This window comes from Choristoneura fumiferana, chromosome 25 (assembly GCF_025370935.1).
Source record: "Choristoneura fumiferana chromosome 25, NRCan_CFum_1, whole genome shotgun sequence".
Classification (NCBI taxonomy): Eukaryota; Metazoa; Arthropoda; class Insecta; order Lepidoptera; family Tortricidae; genus Choristoneura; species Choristoneura fumiferana.
In genome coordinates, this window is record NC_133496.1 from 10,924,966 (window position 1) to 10,950,432 (window position 25,467).

The window sequence follows — 25,467 nt, forward strand, 5'->3', positions numbered from 1 at the left end:
CGGTCTCAGGTATAATACTTTCAAATACTATTTTTTTATTGTGGTTTAGCTTCAATCCTCTTTCTAGAATCGGAAATGAATACTTAAGCTAATACCTCAATAAAATGTTAAAATACAACTTTTGGTCAGGTGCTAATTAAATAACTGAAAACCTCACACGACACCCAGTAAATATTTTTTCATTTTATTTTAAGTTAGTTGTTTGCGTTTATTTTCGAATACCTTCATTATTTCCTAAAATAATTGTATGTTTTACGTAATCAGTAAGTAATTCTACTTCATTTCTAACTTTACAGTTGTAATTTTTAATGCCAGATTTAGAAGAAAGCCAAACTGACGCAAAACGGCCAGTAGGTAGGTATTAAATTATCTAAGGGGTATGAAACATCCCTAAACATTTAATTGGTGTATGCATTCGTAATATTTAGACTGGGCCCAATAAAAAAAGGATTTAAAAACTCAAACACAACCTGATTTAAAACATAGTGTAATCGATTCTACTCTGGATTCTGAACAAACTACTTTCTGGTTTTCAGTTATTTAATTAATATATATATTAGTTATAGTATAACATTAATAACTGCGTCAATATTTAATGAATAGAAATATTGTTTTAGGAATAAAAATTTTATGTTTTAAACTTCAAAACGTGTATTATTTCTGTTACAACGTTATCCTTTTTTCAGAGTATTTTTTTTAATTTCCATATCAGTTATCTACAAAATTAAAATATAAACTTATAAAATATAAAGAACAAAAAAAAACAATTCTGATATGTAGGATACGAACTCATGATCATTAACGAGTTTATCTAAGCAGCCGATCAACTCAGCTATCAACACATTACTGTTGCGGGATAAAATATCGATCATATCATAATAACTGATTAACAGCGCCATCTAGTTCATTTCTTGTGAACACTTAACAAAATCGCCAACTCTCGTGTTCAAGCGATTATAGAACGTAAGGTGTCCATCCACTTATGCAGGCCATTGTACGCGTATTATATAGAGTATAAACAAAAGGTTTTTAACTATAGCTATTTACCGGATGTGGCCTGTAAAACGAGCAAATAAAACATAATTAAGAATTACTTATTAAGGGCAACTCATAGCCTAGCAACTAAAATCTTTAAAAATAAAGATTAGCTAGGAATATCATTTAACTAATTGTAAAATTGTTATGAAATAAATGAACAGTTATAATATATATTTTTTTTATTAAATCATAGATCGTACTCGTCAAACTGAACAACATTAAATAAAAAAGCAGTTGAAATAAAAAAGCATAAGAATTTCAACCGGGACGATGGGTATAAGCTATCATCTTCGTGGAATCCTGTTATTAATAAGTGTCGACGTCGGGATGAATGTTCGGAGGGACGATCGGACGTTGTTAGTGTTGTGTGTCGGTGTGATAGGGTGACTAATAAAAGTGACCAAGTGCGGGTAGTTCGTGATACGAGTGCCGGTACTATTAGTGATCAAGTGCGGGTAGTTCGAAGAACTCGCGCTGAACGGCAACTGTAACGGTGCCGAAACGTCGAGGTAAATATTACTTGTGTAAAAATAGCGTGATTAGTCCCGTTTATGGTATTTTGACTCTGAACAACATTAGTTCCGCGAGTTTCAAAAATAATGGAGTCTTATGATTTTCCCTTTTTCATACAAATTAAATACTGTAATCAATGTACGCCATCCTAGAACTCAACTGGCGTCGCATGTCACGCTGCAAACAGCAAACATTTTGCTTTACATTGCTTCTTAGAATAAACTTTAAAGTGTAATAAAAATAAAAAATTATTTACAAAAATCGCTGAACAAATGTTGTTTAGTTAGACGAGTACGATCTATGTTTTAATTATTTGCTCATATTACTTACAGGCCACACCCGTATATTGATTTGAGCAGTAATCGGAGCACAAATGCAAAATGTTACTTTTGTCCCCGGTCTCGCCTATTAATAAAAAGGAATTTACCAAAAAATCAATGAAGCGATTCAATGGTGCGTGCGAAGTTCCCAATCCGCACTGGGCCCGCGTGGGAACTATGGCCCAAGCCCTCTTGATCTGAGAGGAGGCCTGTGCCCAGCAGTGGGACGTATATAGGCTGGGATGGATGATGGTTACCAAAAAATATTTTCTTTATTTCCTTCAAAATTTCAGCATCGTTTTTCTTGGAAACATTGTAAATTGCGACATATTTTTGCTTGCTTTAAATTTGTGCTTAACCTTACGTGCAACGTGCAACCTTATGTGCGGGTGGCCAAGTGGTTAGAGAACCTGACTACGAAGCTTGAGTGCTGGGTTCGATTCCCGGCCGGGGCAGATATTTGTATGAATAATACGAATATTTGCTCTCGGGTCTTGGATGTTTAATGTGTATGTAAGTATGTATTTATCTATATAAGTGTATTTATTCGTTGCCTAGTATCCATAGTACAAGCTTTGCTTCGTTTGGGACTATGTCAATTGGTGTCAAGTGTCCCATGATATTTATTTATTTATGTCCGACTCGCACTTGGACATTTTTTAATATCCCCAGTCTACTTCGTAAAGTTTATCCTCGATTCTATCCCTTTTATACCTCACAGGTGTTTGTCACAAGTCTAAATTGAATAACAAAACTTTGACTTCGACTTTGAAATTACGTGACCGAAAGTTTGTTGGCTAAATTTACGCGGCCTTGGCGTAAAGACGGCTGCTATTACGCCCGATGTAACCCCCGATAAGTTAGTAATCCCTTTTTAATGTCGCACTCGGAGCCAATTAATTGACCATTATACTTAATAGTTGCTAAAGTACATGTGCTATTGAAAATTAGCATAATAATATACTAGTAAACTAAAACAAAGCCAACGAGACGAGATAAAATATGTCATGAGATAGAAAGGGAGCGAAATAGTAATAATGATGTATCAGACAAAGATGAAGTAGGTATAGCTTTGCTACCTACGTAAGATAAAAATTGTGAGTTCGTATAGGCGACAATTGTGGATTGGTTTTTTGGAATCTTTTTGTATTTTTTATTTCAATTCCAAATTTTTACTTTTACGGTCACCCGTAAAACCGAAATTGAAAATACAAACTGAAATATAGATGCACAGAAAAACAGAAAAAATAAGACCATCACTGGGAATCGAACCCAGGTCCTCGGTAATCCGTACCGCGTGCTATACCGCTACACCACTGATGATCAACGGTACCGACACAAATTTCCCTATGCACCTGATATCTCAGCTTGTGTTTCTTACTTAGTCACTTAAGCAGCGACGCTAGCGACATCTATGCCGTAAGCCCTCAAACTTTTTCGGCATTCCTTTGGAACTAACCGCTCACCCGGACAAGAGATATCGTTTCTAAGCAATCAAATTAAGATTGGTTTTTTGGAATCTTTTTGTAATTTTTAATTCAATTCCAAATTTTTACTTTACGGTCATCCCGTAAAACCGAAATTGAAAATACAAACTGAAATATAGATGCACAGAAAAACAGAAAAATAAGACCATCACTGGGAATCGAACCCAGGAATTGTGACCCATTTTTGAATCAGTAACCTAACGAAATTTAGAAAAGTTAAAAAAACCTAACATTGCCATTTTAATGCTCATCATATCTCGAAAACAGCTGAATCAATTTTTATCAAACTAGCTAAAACTTCAAAGAAACTTATTTTCACGTAAAAAAACACATCTATCGGTTTATCTGTTTGAGTGCTACTATGTCACAGACAGACAGACAGATATTCGTTTCAAACTTACAACTCCCCTCTCTTTGGTTTGTCTTAGCTATCATAAAGTCGCAGGTGAGCAAAGTAATTGTTTTTAGTTCATTGAGGACCTCCGCAAGGTCCTGATCCAATTATCGATTGATTGATTATTTGCTATTGCAGGAATGGGATATGGAATTGGCCACTTTTGCCCAGATCTGGGCGAATCAGTGCACTTTGAACCATGATCTTTGCAGAGCTACAAGTAAGTGTTGTTCAATGTAAAATACCCAAATAAACTTTTTTCATTTTTTCATTTTCAATAAAACCAGCCAAGAGCATGTTGGACACGCCCAAAATAGGGTTCCGTAGCCATTACGAAAAAATTAAGTAATATTTTCTAAGGATTTCGTATTTTATACGGAATCTTCCAAGTTTAGGTATATTTTATACCTTAGGCTGCTATTTACTCATAAACTACTAATAATTCTCAATCAAACTTAGCCGTTATAGTTTTCCTTGAAAGTTTGATATATCTACTACCATACTGAATTTTTCAAATTTTTCCACCCACCGGTTTGATTTTAGAAGGAGGGAGGGACGCTCGATTTTAATGAAAATTTGCACTTTAAAGTTGAATATTTCGCAAATATCACTGAATCGAAAAATCGTCTTAGCAAACCCCTAATGGTTTTAAAAGACCTATCCAACAATACCCCACACTATTGGGTTGGATAGAAAAAAAAATCACCCCCACTTTACGTCTATGGGAGGTACCATAAAAAAAAATGAATTTTTAACTGTACTGTTTTGTCGGCAGAGTTTACTCATAATATTCCGTGCAAAATTTACAGCTTTCTAGCATTGATAGGTAGTCTCTAAACAAAGCCGCGGACGGACGACAGACAGACAGACATGGCTTAACTATAAGGGTTCCGTTTTTGCCATTTTGGCTACGGAACCCTAAAAAGGTGAAAGTTCCGGGCTCTGATGATGACATTAAAAGAAAAATAATTGCCATACATTTATTCCCCTTAACCCTTTCCTTCCTGCTGGCATTGTTGTAGTTACAAACTACCTACTAATCTGCATAAAATATCCATACCAACTTTAACTGCATCATGACGAAAATAAAGTAATACGAATAGTATGCAAAAAGTTGGAAAACCCCCGACTTTGTAACTTCAATGTACAATATCTCAGAAACGGGCCAACCGATTTTGATAAAACATGTCTAAAAACCATCGCTAGAAAACCTGCTTTCAAATAAAAAACCGCACACAAATCAGTTCACCCATTTAAGAGCTACGGTGCCACAGACAGACACACAAACACACTAGCGGTCAAACTTATAACACCCCTCTCTTTGCGTGGGGGGTTAAAAAAGGGACCGGCTCGGGCCTCGGCACTGGTTGAAAATTCTGGTCCTTTCATCTCTGAGCGCACATAAAACCCGTTTTTTTTTCAGAAAAGTTCCCGAACCCTGGTCAGGTGGCGGGCATAATCCGGTTCACATACCCGGGCTGGGAAATCCTCAACGATCCTGTGCCTGATCGCGCCAGAAGAACAGAAGAAGACCACAGTGAGTACAGATTTTTCAAAAAATCACTATAAATCCAATTTTCAGCCGATTTAAACTTTCTCTTCGCTAAACACACACACAATTGTAATTAGTATAAGATATTATGGCAAATTAAGGAGTTGTCAAATACCGTATTACGATCAGTTGTATATGGTTGTATCAAAAAAAACTTTATATACCTTGATGTTTATTACCATCGGATAATAGCTGCGATGATTTCACGGTGCCTTCTGCGTCTTTTAGGAGTTATTTAGACCCTAAAGCGACTGAAGCCTCTTCTAACTGGCTGCAGGCGTGTGGTTATCTCACCACGGCTTTAGGAAAAATCCATTATGGATATCTGGGAAGAGAGTTGCCAGGCAGTGCCGGACTCTCTCCGCCTAAAAAACGGGATCCTTTCGACTACTATAATCTTATAAGTCATAATGTAATGTTAGTCATATTTTTTTTCCCGCTGAAACCGTACGTTTTTCATAATTTTTTAAATGGTCATCCTGTAGAACTCTATAGGTTAGGTTAGGTTTGTTTTATAACAAAATTCTGAAAAATAAATGGTTTCAGAGAAAAAAAAGAGTTATGTCAAACATTACATTATGACAAACAATACATTATGACCAACAATTTTCTACCAGTCGATATAGACCCCTAAAAAACTCAGGTGCATGTCCCCAACTCCCTAGAGCTTACTACGGAGAGGAGAGGGTTTTAGGGCCCCTCTCTAGGACTCTAAAAGAGGGGCTTCTTTACTATCCACAGATTATTATTTCAGCCATTTGCTGGAAAGCCGGGAGAGTAACATGCCTTCTCCCGTTAAGTTCTGTGGGGTCTTTTTTTGTTGGCCCTATTTTTTTCTTCCTTGATTGACCGTCGCCGCTTCCAACTGAGCCTTGTCTGATCTGCCAGGGCATACCGCGATGATAAGTACGTTGCCACTGACATAAACGCCAGCGTTAGTGAGATATTAGAACTGTTATTCCGCTTACTCTCTCCCCTCCTTTTAATTTACTTAACCTGTCTCTCCCAGAGGCACAAATTTGTGCCCAAAATCCTTCGATCCTGTTATCCTGGGAGATGACAGATTAATATAACTTTAATGCTTCTCTTTTCAGATGTATCTCAGGCTTCGGTCCTATATGCCTTGAACAAGACGATAAAGAATTCGTACGACCGAAAGGATTTAGTGACCAGAGATATGATACTTCACTATCCGGATATGGTTGCGTTAGTATAATTTATGCATCCTAATCTCAGATCAAATAAAAAAGTAAACATGGAAAGCGGTGAACAGCCGAGTGAGGCCGATCAAACTACACCAATCCGTGTGCTTACACAGTGGCACGCACACACTTGCAACCAAACTACACCAAAATCTTATTACTTAGCAATGCATTCCCGTGGAGCATGACGTATCTTAAACTTCGACAAATATAACTAATAATGCCAAATTGTGTCGTGAAAGGATGTAAAAACTATCCATCCAAAAATAAAAAGCACAATCACTTTTCACACGCTAGTAAACTCGAAAACCAATATTTTCATTAAAAATCGAAATAATTTTGTTTGAATTTTGCTTTGAACACAAAACGTCAATACTAGTGTTGCCATTATAGAAATTACAGTTACCCTATTATTGGGTAAAAGTCGCCTAGGTAATACAATCTTTTATTTTTATATTCTATTCTTTCTATGGCTTTAAACTTGAGAACGTAACACGTAACGTTAAGTTATTTGGTTCTTGTAAAAGTTCATCAACGTTTCTAATTGTAGTAACGGTATTAACGTGACACGCAAAGTAAAGTTATTTGTTTCCTGTAAACGTTTACTAACGTATTTTAATGTAGTTGTTTTATGAATTTGCTGGCTGGCTGGTTTATGAATTTAAATCAATAAATAAAAACGTTATTAACGATAACGATAACGATATTTTTGTAGTTGCGGGGTACTGAGAATTATTATGGCAACACCGGCCTACGAACACATGTTTATAAAACAGGCCTCACTTGGCTGTTTACCGCTCTCCATCTTTACTTTTTTATTTGACCTGAGATCCTAATATCAAGTACTTGAAATTATTATCATCATCAGCCGGAAGACGTCCACCGTTGGATAAAGGTCTCCCCGTTAGAACGCCAATATGGGCAACAAACTATTCAACTCGTCACTTGCATCCATCGATTGTCATCATTCCACCAAGTGGGAGACTTTCCAACGCTTCGCCTTCCGGGTCATAGCGTCACTCGAAAATCTTTTTCCCACAACGGCTAACTGTTCTTGAGCGATGTGGCCCGCTCATTGCCACAATACAAATATTCTTTATTGGTCACCAAAAGCACAAAAATAAAAAAATCACTTCAATTTCTACTTGCATCTTCCAGCTGTGTCTCTGACTTGATCGAAACTTAATCGAAAAATCTCCGTATTCAAGATTTTATCAAAGCTTCGAGCATATCTCTCTCCATAGCACGTTACGTGACTCTGAGCCTGTCCAAGAGACCACTGTTGGTCAAGGATCAGTCCTAAATTAATCTAAAATATTTTAAAAGGTACCTAGTGGGTTAATTTGATTGGATACCCCTGCATCTTTATCAGGATTTTTTAATCGTGGTAAAGTAGTAATCTGATAAACGTATTTATATTGGTAATGTTGAGATGTAATATGCCTGAAACATAAGTGCTTTTACTAAGATGACTCTAAAATAATTAAATAGTAATGTTATTGTTCTAACCGTAAATTTTTCAGAAGGTGGTAAGTTTGAAAAGTTACTTTTAAATTAAATAAATACAATCGTTTATTATCAAAATGATAGCAAGATAATTCTAATGTTATGAAATATAATGTACAATATATATTCAACTTTGACGTTCATAACAAATCAAACTAGTTTGTTGACATAATCTTATTATTGTCTTAGCAATAATCTTGGCTATCGTAATTGCTATCCCACTGCTGAACAAAAACCTCCCCCCGATACTTCTATACTCTCTACATCTCTATCCGTGCAAAATTACAGCTTTCTAGCATTGATAGTCCCTTAGCAAAGCCGCGGACGGACAGACAGACAGACAGACATGGCGAAACTATAAGGGTTCCGTTTTAGCCATTTTGGCTCCGGAACCCTAAAAATGGCTTTATTTGTATGACGTCAAAGTTGAAAATTTACTGAAGGCACGCCCATCTGTAACTCCAAGTAATCGTACTGTAGTTTCGTTCATCCCGCCATCGCCCCAAAATGGATAGGCTATCTAGGATAAAACTTGAAAAAAAATATCGTCAGGAAACCATCCAGATGATCGAGTGTCGACCCAAGCTCTGTCATTCTGGTATTCTGTGCCCTACAGTGAAACGTATAGAAAATAGGCCTAGATGATAAAATTTATTGTAGAGACAAAATATCTACATGATTTCATAGAATAGGAAATACGTGTTTGTGGTTAGAATTTACAAAATCTTGTGAATTAATATAAATATATTATAAAAATGTTGATCGTGATGATACAGTTAAATAAATTACAGGGAAAAGGAACTGTTCAAAGCCAGAGTATACCTGACGATGATCCATGGATTCTCAACGCACATCGGATGCGGCATATCCAGCTACATCGCCTATCACGGCTTTATCTCCGCCCCTGTCATTTTCAATGTAAGTTCTTCGTATTTGGGCTTCAAAACATGTGTATAAACATTTTTAATAAATTCATCATCATCATCATCAGCCGGAAGACGTCCACTGCTGGACAAAGGCCTCCCCCTTAGAACGCCACAATGAACGACAACTCGCCACTTGCAACCACCGGTTTCCCGCAACTCCCACGATGTCGTCATTTCACCTGGTGGGAGGCCTGCCAACGCTTTTAATAAATTACCTAGCGCCTTTAGCATATTACCATGTCGTGAATTTAAAACCAAGTTACGCGAAATGCTGACTGAAAAATGTTTCTACAGTGCCTATCAAGGAACTTTTAAATAATGTAAATAGTTTGGATTTGTTTATTTTAGTGACATTTGTTCTATTTTATTATTAGAGAAATTTATTTAACAATCCATGATTTTACTTTACATATTATATACAGTATAATTATGACATTAATAAATTTTATCTTAATATGTTTGCGATACAATATATAAATTTATTGTATGCCTCGAACACAATTTTATTAGGTAATAATTACTGAGTCAAAAACCCTATTTGTGACTGGGTGACTAAATCACCGACCTCAGATTTTCACATGCCTAACTTGGCTGAAAATGACATGGGAAGAAATATACTACGTATAATAATATAACAATCTAACCATAATGTTCATTGTGAATAAATAAATATTTCATTTCATTTTATTTCATTTCATTTAAGAAAAACCGGCCAAGAGCGTGTCGGACAGGCCCAAAATAGGGTTCCGTAGCCATTAGAAAAAATTAAGTAATATTATACTTACATATCCGTGCAAAACTGACTCATAAAATTTTGTATGAAAAAATGGGGACATTTTTTTAAACGATCGGAATCAACTGCTGCTCTTGTTTCTGAGTATAAAAACCATATTTTTCCAAAGTTTGAAAAATGAAAGGGTACCCTTTTTTTAAAAACGCCCATTTTTGCCTTTGTTATTATTATTGTCACCTACTAACATTATGGACGCACCCAAAATAAAGTTTATTTAAATTAATTAAATTGCCTCGCAAATTTAATAAAATAAATCCGGATAACTCACACCTATATACCTAATCGAGATTAGCTCGACATGTTTCGGACTAATTCGTAGCCTTTCCTCTCGGAGCAACGCGACTGCTGCAACACGCGCACTCAAGTACAGCTGAGTTCATAAACTAGTGAGCAAAATTTTGATCAAAAATATCTGAACACGATTCTATTGTTAACGGCATAGAAGCGTGTTCATATATTTTTGATCAAATTTCTGCTCACAAATTTATGAACTCGACTGTACCTACTTGAAGTCGCGTGTTGCCGAGTCGCATTGCTACACTAAGGAAGAGCTACGAATTAGCCCGAAACATGTCGAGCTAATCTCGATCTAAGATTTAAGACGTGAGTTCGGATTCATTTCATCAAATATAACTGAGTCTCACGGTAGTTTCATGTTCAAAGTGACTGATGATGAGTGTTTTGAGTGTTTCATTTCGCCAACAAACTGTCATGCAGTTTGGCGAAAATTGTGTTCATGTATACACTGTGTAATTGTAAAAATTAAATAAAATAAAAATAAAAAAGTAACGTATTTAGTTTCATGGCGACTGTCATTTTTGAACAGAAATTTTATTTCTTTACGTTTAGGCCGTGGAATTAGTGTGTAATTTCTCCGGCCAGCCTGAAGAGGGGAAGAAGGTGTTTGAGACGGAACCACTTCCAGGAGGGACGATGACGTGCGGCTGCCCCCCAGGTTTTGACGAGGATTCCGACTGCCTCTGCGTAAAAAGTGAAAGACGTACGTATTCTAGTTATAAAAAGTTAAAAGGAGCGACTACACAGCTGTTCAAAATACGGAGACGGTAAGGAATCGCAGTGACGTGATGCAAACGTCACGACTTTGCGTGGAGAACATGCGGAAAAGTCATGAAATTTTTCGGCACGTCACTTCGATCCACACCGAAAGCGTACTTTGAGTGGCGGTAGGCATGTGATAAAATTGTGACGCTTACGACACGTCACTGTGATTGCGCACCGTCTCCGTATTTTGAGCAGCGGTGTTTACTCTCCTTTATTTGTGGATGGTTCCTAAGGTGGTTGGTTCCTAAACCTATTTTCTTTGAGCAGTGATCGTTTGCAGTAATTTTGAAGGATCCACATTGACTCGCTTAATTGTTGAAAGTCATAAATAATGTTTGTCATAATGTGTTCTTTGTCAAAACTCTTTTTTCTCTGAATTTAATTGTAACCAACAGTTTTCTATAAAATTATAATACTGAGAAATTTACGGTTTCGGCGGGGAAAAAAATATATGACTAACAAAAAATCTGAAAACATTCAGACTAGATACTAAATATATTTGTTCTGGGGGCGTTAAATTATGTATTTATGTATTTTTAACCATTGCCTAGTGCCCATAGTACAAGCTTTGCATAGTTTGACCTAGTATCCAAATTGATCTACCTAGTCCCAAACCATTTATTTAAACAGTGTGGTGATTTCGCTTCTTGGCTTCCACACCGCAAAGCTGGAGTTCAGGTTTCGTGGTTGGCGATAGCGAGCGATGCCACCCCACTCTTCTATTATTACCTTCGATTAGGCATTTCTGTCACAGGAAATGAGAAGACGTGTAACCTAGGCGACGGAAGATGCGAACCAGCAGTCGTTTTGCTGCCAATCATCACAGTAGAAGATGCACCACCAGAAAAATTATTCCACGCAGGGTAAGTAAGGGGTGTGAAAACGCAGAACTAATAAGAGATGTCTGGCCAAAAGGTATTCATTTCCTCGGCACAGCCGAGCCAGCACATTGTTGTAAATATCACGATAAATAAATAAATTAAAAGTCTGAATTATTTTGATGACTGTACAAAAACAAAAACCTACCCGTACCATGTTTCAAGTCGATACCATTAACGGTTGAAGAGTTTCGTCCTGCGGAGACAACCCTTACTGGAACAACAAAATTTCACTACTAGATTATTGTATTATTGTCATCGGAACTAAGTCTGATACCTGAGGCTGTATTGCCTAGCGTTTCTTGCGCTTGTGATCGCAATAAAAAGACAGATTTCGCATACAAAAACAATCATTTGATTGCGATCGCGAGCGTTAGAAACGTTAGGCAATACGGACTCTGGAAGAGGGCGTAAAATCTCTTTGAAATAACAACACACAAACTTCAGTACTTTAGACTGCATTTTACTGATGAGATGAGTTTTGTAAAATTTTTAGAAGAAATGTGCACACATTGCAAAGGGGGAAGAGGGCTGTTTTATAATGTGACATATAATTAATATTTAATAGATAATAATAAGAAAAATATATTATTATTAATAATACAACAAAATAAATAGAGACGGCATCACTAATATACATCGCATAAAATATTGGATAACTGATATATTTTTTGAGGAACTGTCATTAAAATGGTTATATCATAACAACACTTTCTACTACGTTGATCGATCAAAGTATTGATGAAGCTAAAATAAATTTTCTTACAAAAAATGTCAAAACCTTAAAATTAATTATTCCAATTCACCACAAATAAATCGAAAGCGTCGAAAAATTAGACAAAATTAATTATACGGCGGCAAAAATTATTTAAATCACGTGATTATCATTTTATTTGATTCCGTTCATTTTTAATTATTGTTTCAGATCGGGAAACATTACTGGAATCCGGCGTGATAATTCTTTTGAAATCTTCAACATTGTTCATCCTCAAGCGAATTATTTCTATTCTACAGTGAAGCCAGCGTTCTTAGTGCAGGTACGCAACTGGGTAGTTTCTTGGGTGAAAATAAAATAGTATTATATTAAGTCCGTCAATTTGATTATCAGAAAGTATTGGACACGTATTTTTACTATTGCCAATCCCGTGTCCCATATTATCCCGGAAAAATGTACAGTTTTCACGGGTACGAATTCTGAAGGTGATTTACTACCGGCGAGGCGAGACGAGAATTTAAATTTGTATGGTGGCGCTCGCGGTGGACCACGGCGCACGCGCGAGAATGCATACAAATTTCAATTCTCGTTGGGCCCCGCCTAGTGCTGCCTCGCCGGTGGAAATTCACCTTCACAGACGAACAGCTAGTTTTATACGCTGCTTTAATTCGATAGTGACAAAACTCAAAACTCTAGGGCATTACATTTTAAAGTATGTCATATTTCATCCAAGGTTAATATTAACGCGCCTTTTATTTTGGATTATATCACTATCAAATGAAAGCCAATAAGTAAATAAATAAAAGATCTATGTGCCAAGAAACATCTCGTAGACTACGATGTATATTTTGTTTATGTTAATTCGCATGACGTAATGTTCCTAATTGAAATTGTCATAATATTATTTCGCATAATTATTAATCCACATAACGTTAATTCGCATAACGATAAGTTGGCATGAAATTAATAAGCATAACGTTACTTTGCATTACTACTACTAACGTTACTTTGCATTATATTAAGCAGTATAAAAACAAAATGATTATTTTAATGGCCTAAATTGTTTAACTCAAACACCGGCGCGCACCTCTGAGTTTTTATAAATTCATGGGCGAAATTACATTTGAAATTTACCACGAGCTTTACGGTAATGGAAAACATCGTGAGGAAACCTGCACAACCTGCGAAGCAATTCAATGGTGTGTGTGAAGTTCCCAATCCGCACTGGATCCGCGTGGGAACTGCGGCCCAAGCCCTCTCATTCTGAGAGGAGGACTGTGCCCAGCAGTGGGACGTATATAGGCTGAGATGATGAATTGTTTTATTTACTTAATTAGATGAAAACCCGGCTTCGCTCGGGTTAAAATGTAGACTCATAATAATATGTTTGAAAAATTTTTTGCCAGTAAAGACTGTCGTACTTATCGAAAAATCTGACGTATATTCCCAGCCTTAATTATTATCACAAACACTTTAACGGCTAACCTACGTATCGTATTTCACCAGTAGATATTTCTCCTAATCTTATTTGCCCAAATAACTACGTAGTCAGTCCAAAGTTCTGTCACAAATGAAAATAATGATAAAAACAAAATACCAATCATTTTTTAATAAATTATATACCAATTTAAAGTACATTTAATAAAAAAATAAATTTAAGTATTTAAAATTATTCAAAATGACTTCCTTTGTTTTTAATACAGGCCCTTAATCGGCGCAGCCAGTCGTCTATCGCAGCACGCACCATTATGTCTATTTCAGCGACTGCTTTCTTAAAGATGACTTCAGGCTCTCCAAATTTTTATGGGGTTTAGCACAGACCTTCCCCTCTAAGACCTGCCAAATTTTAAAGTCCAGAGGACACTCTATTTTTTGTATGCTCGCAGACTAAAATCTTCGTTTAAAACCTTTTTGACGGTTTTTCTACTGACACCCATCTGCAAAGCCATCAACTTCTGTTTTCGGACAGGATTTCTTGCTATGCGTGCCTTGATCGGCTTTGATCACTGCTGGTGTTTGTACGGAGCGAGGCCGGCCAATTCTTTTCTTGTCCTCAACACTGGAGACTTCATTGTACCTGTCAATCGTACGGTACACAAACCTAAGCGTTATATTTACATTTTTGAGCAACTTGAAAATGGTACTTGGCGAGTGCCCACAGCGTGCAATGCTAAAACAGCTATTCGGTTTTCTTTCAACGTCCACTCCATCGTGAGAAATTGCAGCGAATGACTGTTTATTGTTTTAAAATAATTGACAAACATTCAAAAATGGAATTCAATCAAATTTTCTTAAAATCATGTTTTAAATTTAAAAATAATGTGCCAGTGACAGAACTTTGGGACCGACTACGTATGTCTGTCTCATAATCAAAGAAATTAGACCTAAAGGCCCCATATAAGGTACGATCCGTCTGTACGATCGATCTGATGAAAATCGACGAATCGTACCGTGTGTGGGCCCTTAAAAGGTCACAATGGAGAACGAAATGCAAACCTGTGACACGTGATTGACGTGACACTCACGCCACTTTGATGTGATGACTTTGACATGTTTACTTCGCAACGCCATTATATATACTCAGTAATTTATTCCATTTTTTATTGAAAATACTCGCTAAATCCGAATTTTCTACCTACAAGTTGTCGACTCGGAACAAACGTCAACAACTGAAGATAGTTATAGTTGAAGGTAGTTGGTGATAGTTTTGAGTTTTGATAAGATCCATTCAAGTTTTCCGGCAAGACGTTTCGTTTTACACAGTCACATGAGTCACAGTTCTTTGTAATGGATACTTTTTTGGCGTGACGCACGCGATGTGTTGAAGGCGAGCCGTATCTAAGAAGCTAGCTAGTATGAAACGGAACGTTTATTAACTACCCAAGATGGCGACTGCGGTTTGTTTGTCAGTGCCATTAGAATTTAACGAAATTCTCCATAATCCGAATTTTTGCGGATATATGTTGTCGACTCGGATCGACTAATTTTTTACGCTCTTCAATTTGATGTGCATTTCGTTCGAGTCTACCGTACCCCTGGACGAATTATTAATATAGAAGATTAGATCTGAGGAGTGAACAACAATGTGAAAATATGTACCATCGGGCTGTTACAAAAATACCTAATGTCCTAAACCTAACTTAACGGAGTCGGTTTTGCCCTGACCCAGCTAAGTAGGTCACTCGCTTGATATGCGAATTCATTTTATTACAATTCAAGTTATAGGTAATAATGTTATCTATGCATATTTCAATTCTGCGAATTCATTAATTACTAACATATGTTATGCTTTTTATCATTATTTAAGTTCAATTTTATGTTATATTATGCCAAAAATGTTATGCGAATTCATATTTGGACAATTAATGTTATGCGAAATAAGGGGCACCCGTAGTAGTACAAAATGCCCGCCCATTGACTAGAGGTAGAGAGTGACCTTTCTCGCGCTATACAGAATTAGCTCCGTTCGTTGCTCCTCAAAAAAAAAGTTTTATCTCTTACTCGCTCTTTGACTTTATAAAAATACCCTAAGGCCCTAATGTATTAATTTTCATGCAAAATTATATCTTTTGTGTGACCCTTTTTTTCTCCTTTTATTCCTCTCCCCTTTGAAGATATCGCAATAAGAGTGTATACATGTAGTGAAAAACGTTTTTACACAGGCCAAGTTAAAATCAATCTTATGTCAATGTCATAAAGACTTTGACATGGAAAAACTTTTCTCACTCCAACCTTATCATTTTGCACTTACAGGCACATAGTTTTCTTTGAGCACCATATTTTTTAAAAGGGCCGAAATAACGAGCTCTTTTATCCTCAATTGAAAGCCAGTGCTATTTACATACGAGAGAAAAATATTTATTCAGGCTGATACCTAAATGTAGTGTTTTTCAAACTGCGGGTCGCATAAACTTTAAAAAAATACTCTCACTGTTGTTGTGCATGGTGCATGATTATTCAATGTTTGTATTATCAACGTAAAATATTAGTAAGTGGGAGGTCGCCAAATATTTTTAAAACCGAAGAGGGTCGCACGCGTCTTGACAAAAGTTTGAAAAACATTAGTTTAATATTTTTTAGACAAAAAAGTCGACTAATATTGATTGGATTTATGTGAAATAAATAGATATTACTAATATTGATATTCTTCTATTTTGCATCTATTTGTACATTTTATTTTTAGAGTTCAAGTGTAATAGCGTCACCACCTCGTATCAACATGTCGCCAGCTCGTATGAACATGTCGCCGGCTCGTATGAACATGTCGCCGGCTCGTATGAACATGTCGCCGGCTCGTATGAACATGTCACCAGCTCGAATGAACATGTCACCACCACGGATAGACTTGCCGCAATCTCGATTAAACATGGCTTCGTCTCAATTAAACAAACGCATAGGGTAAGAAAATTTAATTCAATATTCAATATGTGCTCAATACTCAATACTTTATTGCTCTTCCACAATGTTACAGATGTACAAAGGGCATGTGATCATCATGGACCCTGTTGGGCACAACAATATTTATACAAGAGGGCAACTTTTATATAATTAATAAAATTTATCTTAAAGCTATTACAATCACATTAAATTACTTATACACTTTTATGAAATTCTTATTTACGAAAAAAATACAACTGCATAATAATATTATATGGTAACACAGAGACGTAACTGACTTGCACGTGTGTTCGCGGAGTAACAAGGTTAAAGGTTGGTTCACTAGTAATGAATCATTACTATGGACCTCCGTAAAGTAACTTCTGAATGAGTCAACAATTTAAGTAAGTACTAATAGGGGTTAGACACCCGGTTGTGTATGAGATTTAAAAAAAAAAATAATCAAACAAATCTTTACCTTCTTTTTAACTTTTTTTGATTTCATGTGTTTTATGCGGTAGGTAGGTATATTATGTATAGTTGTAAAATAAATCTTGTTCGGGTTTAAAAAAAATGTGTGTCACCAGCAGCCGGTCTTTTTTAAGGGAGGTTAAAGTAACTTATTTATGTAACTTAACCATGACTTTAACTTAATTCATCATCATCATCCCAGCCTATATATGTCCCACTGCTGGGCACAGGCCTCCTCTCAGAACAAGAGGGCTTGGGCCATAGTTCCCACGCGGGCCCAGTGCGGATTGGGAACTTCACACGCACCATTGAATTGCTTCGCAGGTTTGTGCAGGTTTCCTCACGATGTTTTCCTTCACCGCATAGCTCGTGGTAAATTTCAAATGTAATTCCGCACATGAATTTCGAAAAACTCAGAGGTGCGAGCCGGGGTTTGAACCCACGACCCTCTGTTTGAGAGGCGATAGGTCAAACCACTAGGCCACCACGGCTTCCCAACTTAATTAATAAGCTAAAATTTAGACTGTTAACTTTCTAACAAAATTATAATTACCAGCAATGTACAGCAAAGCAAAATGACAAGTAATCAAAAGTATGTGACGGCTGTCCTTTACACTTACTTACGTGTCAATTTACTTTGCTGTACGTTGCTGGCAATTATAATTTTGTTAGAAAGTTGACAGTCAAAATTTTAGTTTACTAATCAAATCTTATTATATTTGGTTAAGTTACAGAAATACGTTACTTACTTACACTGTATATCAAATATAACTTTACGTTACAGCGCAATGGATAACAACCGTTTCAAAGGTGTCAGGAAGCGCTATTTCAATAAAAAGGCTGTAATTCCCGGGAAGAGCTATCAGGCCGGAGTATCTCCGGAACGGCGTGCCGGTCACGTCCAACAGAATAGGGTAAATAATGTTCGATTTAATATAATAATTGGGTGGCTAAGATATAAGAAAGACTAACTCGTTCGAGTAAAGGACATGCCATTAAACGGACAGCAGACGAGTCGAATGCGGTCATATCCCCCAGCGTAGGACTTCCACTGGGCACGTATCTGAATATCGAAAATTGAAATATCCATAGTTAAAATATATCGACGGTCAAAATATCGAACCTAACCTAAACTAACCTATTTTCGATATTTTGACCGTCGACTTTTTAACATTAGATATTTAGGTTGGTATCAAAACGACTGGATTCTCAAAACGACTTGAACCGCATAAAGACTGGATCGCAAAACGACCACAGCTGCAAAAAGTCTTCGTCGGATAATGACTATGTAGCAAAATGACCACCGAGCATAAAGTCTCAATCTCAGAATGGCTTACTATCAAAATTACTAGATCGCGGAAAGACTACCTCGTGCAAAGTCTACGTCTTAAAAGGCCCTAATAGTTAAAATGGCCAGATCATAAAACGACTTCCTAGTAAAATGTCTACATTTTGTGGTAGCAAAACGACTAATTATCAGAATACTTACTATAAAATAAATAAATATTGGAGGGACAATTTTCACACAAATCGACCTGATCCCAAACTAAGCAAAGCTTGTGCTATAGGTACCTACATACCTACCCAGGCGACGATATACATACTTATAAAAGGTGCTCGCGACTAACCCGAAAGATTTTAACCACGGATTCCTTAGTTAGATCATTGTAAAAGTATAAAATGTCTTAATACCTACTTATGTCAAATATATTTATTTTCTCTAAATTGCTTGCTTGTTAACCTTAAACAATAATAACAGATTATACTAGAGATAGAAGAAAAAATACAATACAATACAATACAAATATTTTTATTGCACACCATAAAGCAGTACAAAAAACTTATAATATAAACACTTAGATTCAGGGTAGACAAAAATCTTTATTAAAACTTTTTGGATATTCAGATACGTCCCCCCTCCACCAACGAGATGGACGGATGACCTACTGTAAACTTTATAACACAGAAATAGATTGAAAAGGGAACATGTGATAACAAAGCTTGAAATTAAACTTCTGCATAAAGCTCGGCTCGGCTCAGTTCGGATTGGGAACATCACACACACCATTGAACTGCTTCGCAGGTACGTGCAGGTTTCCTCATGATGTTTTCCTTCTCCGTAAACCTCGTGGTCAATTTTAAATTAAATTTCGCACATGAATTTCGAAAAACTCAGAGGTGCGAGCCGGGGTTTGAACCCACGACCCTCTGCTTGAGAGGCCATAGGTCAAACCACTCGGCTACGACGACTTTTTTCCACTCGGCGACTTATTTATTAGACATGATTTATTTTAATCAACATTGAGTTTTTTTGGCGTTGTCTTTTAAATTTTTTGCCACTCCACCTGTTTTCCAACATCAGCGTTGGCAAATCAATAGTGGCTCCAAGTTGCGGTCAAATTGACGGAAGCGTCTCGGTGTAAACCCTGGCTTTCAGATTAAAGCCAGACATTAAACTCGGCAGTTAGCCCCGGTAGTTTGTAGAGTTTAATCCTTTAACACCACTGAAATGCCATTAGGAGTTTACATTTGTTAATAGAGGTTTCGATTAACTAAAATTGATTGATATTTTAGTTCAAACGCACGCATTAGTGAGGGCCGTTAGTCAAACGTTGATTTATCTTCTTCGAAATTTAAATTCAGTAGGTATAGACGAGCACTTGAAAGTGAAAAATAAGTGGTCAGCACATAGGATTTCATCATAAAGCATTTATGTTAAAGAATATAAAATTAATTCGGCATTGTTATTTCATTTCAGATATCTCCGTTCGTAAAAAAAGAAAGCATATTTACAAGAGCAACTAAATTCCAATTGCCAGCGCAAAACAGTGATCGTAGGGCAATATCAACCAATAATTCACAGCGATGGAAACCAAACGCTATCAAAAAAGATGTAACACCAAGAAAAGACTTTTCCAAAGTACAAGGATTAATGTCGGCATATTTAAATAAAAAATTCGGCGATAACGCAATAAAACCCGTTAGCTTCATAGTAACTACAGCCAAATATGAGAAGCATGTGGAAAATCTACTAGCTTCAGTTGTTCCAAGACATCAGAAATTCGGTATACAAAATTTTAACGGTACTTCCTTGTTTAAAAAGTTCGATATAAAAAACTCTAACGAAGAAACTGACACTAAATTGTTAAGTTTATTAGACAATCTCGAGCAAGAAGTAAGACATATCGATCTAAAGAAAAACGTCAAAGAAATGTTTGATGCAAAAATACGTCAAATCTACGGTAATGTGCTCGGAGATCCAGATTTACTTAATAATACACCTATGGAAGTAGTAGACGAACTATTAGCAAAAATAGAGAGAAAAACGAATTCACCTTTATATGGCGAAGGTGACCATAGAAATATTGATACGCCAATACGCAATTTTGAGTCTGGCAGACCGCTTAAAAGAAGCCAGAATTCAATTGTGCAGTATGAAAAACCTAACTACGAGCATTATAGAAGTAAATACAGTATATTTAATAAAAATGACAGAGACACGTCTTATGGCATGGATCCTGGCAAAGACGAGACACAGAGAGATGTTAAAACTGATAATTCATTTAAAGAAAATAGTTACTACAACAACTACGCTAATGGACAAGACAAATATAAAAACTTGGAAAGAATGAAGACGAGAAATTACTATTTAAATGACGAGGAAGATCCTTTAGGAACGGATAGAAGAAAGTTTTATCAGGAGAAGTTAGATAAACTGGAAAGAAGACTGCAAAATGTACGAGGCGGTTATAGACGTCAAAATGAGATAAAGGTTGGAAAAACTGCAGTACTATTTACATTTGTATTATTTTACGAAAAAGTTTTGTATCTAAATTTTTATCTATTCGTCAAATAGATTTTTTTTCTTTGCTTATTGCTTTCATTGAATTTATAAGTTATAAATATGTGTTTATTTAAAAATATACACTGCTTGACACATTAGACACAGTTGTTAGTAGTATTTATTATCTGTTCTGATAACATCAATGAATCCTACGAGTACATAAATGATCCTTAGCATCATGCAAATTAATGATCAAATCTCTGACACACTAGTCAGTAAAAATACGAAATGACAAACTTAAAACTAAGAAAGTAAGACCTAAGAAACTTAGAATACCTACTGAAAATGATTTTCTTTTTTTTTCAGGACAACAGTCGTCTCGTGCGCCCAGTACTGAACCCCCGTAAGGACTTGGAACAGAGACCCGTCAATCACCCACAAAACTTTTACTTACCGGACAGGGCGAAGTTCCTACATGGCTTTTAGATTTATTTCTTGAACATAACGGTGATAAACCTGAGCATTCACTTGTATAGTAAGAATTTTTTGAGGTCCCGATCTCGTTAACATTCCACCTGTCGAACAAATCCATTGTATTCTATTATGTCCTCAAGTGCATTATCCTCCGTTTAAAATAAACGGAAATATGAGATAAAATGGGTCATTGAAATAACGACTTTATTATTTACAATAGAGAGTTCATCTTAATTAAAACTTTGGTAGCCGATAATATCTTTCAAAATTGAATGCGTCGTAGACAAGCAGTCTCATGGAAAAGTATTATCTGCGAACGTGTATTTTTTTAAATGCACTATCTGCTCTAGATAATGAAGTCGTTATTTCAGTGAACTATTTTATTTTATACTTCCGTTCATTTTAAACTGAGAATTATGCGATCGAGGGTACAATGCTTTTTTCGAAAGGTGGGCTGTTAACGAGATCGAGACATCTCAAAAAAATTCCTACTATAACAGAAAATTTGTCGATCTGAACAACGAACGGAGCCAAGCATAAAGCCAAACGAACATTTATTATTACGAGTATAGAGATTATTATAGAGATTGCTCTAGTAACTATTTGTCAAAATTGTGTTATTCACTCACGAGCTCGAATCAAATTCAACGTTGTATTGTTTGAATGCTCGCTCGTTCCTGTTTCTTTTGTATACCTGTAATAATAATAATAAATAAATTCATTTATTTCGGGTAACTTGGCCCATACCTACAATAAATAAATACCTTACAGACTAATTTGGTGACAAAATGGCGTGACCCTGTTGAGTCACCGTCCCCGACGTCGCATTCATCTGCGGCATGGTGCCCCGGAACCGCCGGAACACGACGTATTTCGGCCAGAAGAAATTACACAATGAATAAGAGAATGTAACATTCTCTAGAATGTTCGTTACAAGTGAATGCTCAAATTGCTCAAGTTTATCAGCACCTCTGGTGTAATCTACGGCTTTAATGTTAAGCGCGCAGACGCTCGCGATTCATTCACTATAGGCTATTACGAAATTCGAGGATCGTATCGTACCGTCCCTTTCACTCTCGTGTTAAAAAACCGAATGTTAAACTTGCCTGCTCCATCATCAGATCCTGGATGTCACGCTTAGTATAAGATCACTGAGACTAATCTAACGAGTCCAAACATGGTAAGGTTGCATTATTCTGTCTTGGAGTTCCAGTGTCTAGCTTTTAGCTCCATTACCAGATCAGCTCGATGGTACTATCTCTACTCTATTACTGCTCCTAAGAGAAGAATAATATTAATAAGTGAGCCAAAATCAAGTCTAAGGACTCTGTTACATACATAGACACATAGTTTAGGTTTTAATTATATTGTTGTTAATGATTGTTTTGAACCTTTCTATAAAGTTTTTAATTACGTTTCGTTGTTTTATTTTCTTTTTACTTGCTAATGAATGAAGGAGAAGAGTAGAAAGAAAGAAGAAAGAAAGGTTTATTTTGGCTCCATAAGTACCACCTAAAACTAAGACTAAAACTAGCACTAGAACTATATTACTTGGTGACACGGCAGGATACCAAAAAGGGTCTCCACTCAGCATGTGTTGCCGCACATTATGTGCGGTAACATGGTTTTCTGGGTAGATGTACTATGTTAAAGAAGTAATCAAAATATAAGTTGATTTGATGTTTTGATCTGTTTTGTAGTTTACTTTTGCTAAAATTGTCTCCGTTATGAACTTACATCACGATCGGTTGACCTATTTTACCCGTGAAAGCATACCTAGGTAAGGAAAGGAACCCTAAAATGTGCATAATGTGCAAGTACTCAATTCTAGCACACCTCCACGATCCCAAGGGAATGTAACTGCCAAATTTCAAGTTTCTAGCTCCAAATATTTACGCTATAATGTGATGGATGGTCTAGTAGATCAGTCAGTCTAACACAGTATTCTTTTATAGCGTGGAGTATTTTGATGGATTGGAGAACGATGATTTGAATTTTCATTCTCTTTGGCTGTCGGTGGCTGATTGGCGCAAGTCTTTTGCCGCGTTCCTTCGCTCGTAAAAAGGCAACTGTCAACGGATCTCTCAAAATTTCGGTGGATATTAATGTTACAATATTTGCTTGGTTTTTGTGAAAAAAGGGTGATACGAGTATACAGGCATTTTAAACAGCATTTTATAAGTAAGTTATTGTTTCAACAAGTTAAGTCTGTTAAGACTATGTTTGCTGTAAACACCTTTTCTACCTTTCCTAGTGGCGATGCGGAATTTTAATGCCTTACGAACTTAAACTAGGATTTTTAATCCCATGGAAAAAATGTAAACAAAGGTGTTGCCGTGATCGAAAAAATATTTGCAGAATTCTAAAAATCTCATTAGTGTAAAAATACTTTCATGTCTCAAGCTTGAAGAAACTTGTTGGAAATCTGAAATTTACTGAACTACAGAACGCCAAACTAATTCAATAGCAGTGGAAACTTCTGAATTGCCAGTCTTTGTAACTCAAACTGCTGTAGTTTTGCTGTAAACACCTTAATTGCTAACTTGAGAATCGAGTAAGTTAGAAATTCTACAAAAATTAAAAAAGTTTTCTTGCTTGGATCTCTTTTGGGACCCATGTCTTGAAAATCAAGACGATCTTTGCCACGATCACAAAATTTTAATAGCCGTGGTCTCAAGGAGCATCGAGGGTTCAAGCCCGGTCTTGCACCTCTAAGTTTTTCGAAATTCACGTGCGAAATTAAATTCGAAATTTACCACGACTTTACGGTGAAGGAAACATCCTCAGGAAACCTACAAATCCTGCTAAGCAATCCAATGGTGTGTGTAAATCCAACTGGCACTGGACCCCAAGTGGGAACTAAGGCCCAATAACCTTTTGTTTTGAGAGGAGGTCTGTGCCCAGCAGTGGGATGCAAGGACAATATTGTCCGTACAACTTTTGTGTCTATATGTCTCAGAAAATGGTTGGTTTTAATATTTATTAATTAAATTAATATCTATACTGCGCGTGGCTGGAAACGTTCTTAGCCACTTTTTAAATTGTAGGCAAATCGAGTACCAAAACCCATTTCACAGTAAGCATTGTTTCCTTTCATAAAACTGCACGCATTTCAATTGACTAAAAAAGTCACCTTTTTATTTTCGTTATCACAAAAATGAAACAAAATTCCAGTAAACGGCAACACATGTTTTTTAACAACAGCGATTTGCAAAAATCCCGGAATCCAATCAGTCGCCTTCGCGCCAAAATAACGTATCAATTTAATTCTAAAATTGATTCAAATTTAATTTCGGTTGTTTTTATTCCTGGCTGGGGTGTGTGGATTCTTTACAAAATTGAATTCGAAAATGGAACGTGTTCGGAAAGCGTTCGTCGTATTTGTGTTTGTTCTTAGCACGGCCTTCGGCAAAGATCTACATACGAAAGAGGTATGTATTTAACTTACCACGCGCGATTTTAACAGCTTCTAATGAAATAAGCGGCAGAATTTTTATTTATTGGAAAATGGAATTCAGTAAGTAAGAACACGCAGGCTGGAATTTAAACAACTCCTTTCGGTCAGTATTTTTTTTAACTGAAGGCTGACAGATTTTTAAGTGAATTGCAAATTGGCAGTCATTAGCTATATTAAATTATATATAGTTAAGGAATTCCAAATAATTAAATTGAATAACTTTTATTCCATTAGATATCCAGGGTATATTATAAGACTAGTTTATGTCTTTTTCAGAAGGAGAATTCTTTAGAGCGAAGCTTGGTTGTTAATCTCTTAAATAATAATGATATTTTTACAAAGCATGAACGGGTAAGTGAAACTTTTTTATACCACTGCTTGGATGAAAGTAAACAAGCTAACGCAGCCTTTATAACGTAACCTAACCAAAAAAAATTGGAAAACCCCCGACAATGTCACTTCAAAGTTCAATATCTCAAAAACGGTTTAATCGATTTTAATAAAATATGTCTAAGAAC

The 25,467-nt window shown here is 36.2% G+C and overlaps 2 protein-coding genes across 3 annotated transcripts in view; both read left to right on the forward strand.

The window, feature by feature from the left end:
- The window catches only part of LOC141442138 (uncharacterized), a 57,753-nt gene extending 34,846 nt beyond the window's left edge, over positions 1–22,907 (forward strand). Inside the window, exons 6-17 of one of the 2 annotated variants that reach the window (XM_074107044.1) lie at positions 3,891–3,972; positions 5,176–5,289; positions 6,399–6,510; positions 8,804–8,930; positions 10,581–10,731; positions 11,533–11,656; positions 12,597–12,708; positions 16,570–16,784; positions 18,019–18,148; positions 19,993–21,006; positions 21,385–21,525; positions 22,264–22,907. In XM_074107044.1, coding sequence (XP_073963145.1) covers positions 3,891–3,972; positions 5,176–5,289; positions 6,399–6,510; positions 8,804–8,930; positions 10,581–10,731; positions 11,533–11,656; positions 12,597–12,708; positions 16,570–16,784; positions 18,019–18,148; positions 19,993–21,006; positions 21,385–21,504 — 2,301 coding nt within the window. In that variant the 3' untranslated portion in view covers positions 21,505–21,525; positions 22,264–22,907. Of the gene's footprint in view, positions 1–3,890; positions 3,973–5,175; positions 5,290–6,398; positions 6,511–8,803; positions 8,931–10,580; positions 10,732–11,532; positions 11,657–12,596; positions 12,709–16,569; positions 16,785–18,018; positions 18,149–19,992; positions 21,007–21,384 lie in introns of both variants that reach the window. The other variant, XM_074107045.1, reaches the window with a different exon arrangement.
- Positions 22,908–24,595: 1,688 nt separating this feature from the next.
- The window catches only part of LOC141442244 (uncharacterized), a 4,033-nt gene continuing 3,161 nt past the window's right edge, over positions 24,596–25,467 (forward strand). The window contains exons 1-2 of the mRNA XM_074107175.1: positions 24,596–24,923; positions 25,226–25,300. Coding sequence (XP_073963276.1) covers positions 24,843–24,923; positions 25,226–25,300 — 156 coding nt within the window. The 5' untranslated portion in view covers positions 24,596–24,842. The remainder of the gene's footprint in view (positions 24,924–25,225; positions 25,301–25,467) is intronic.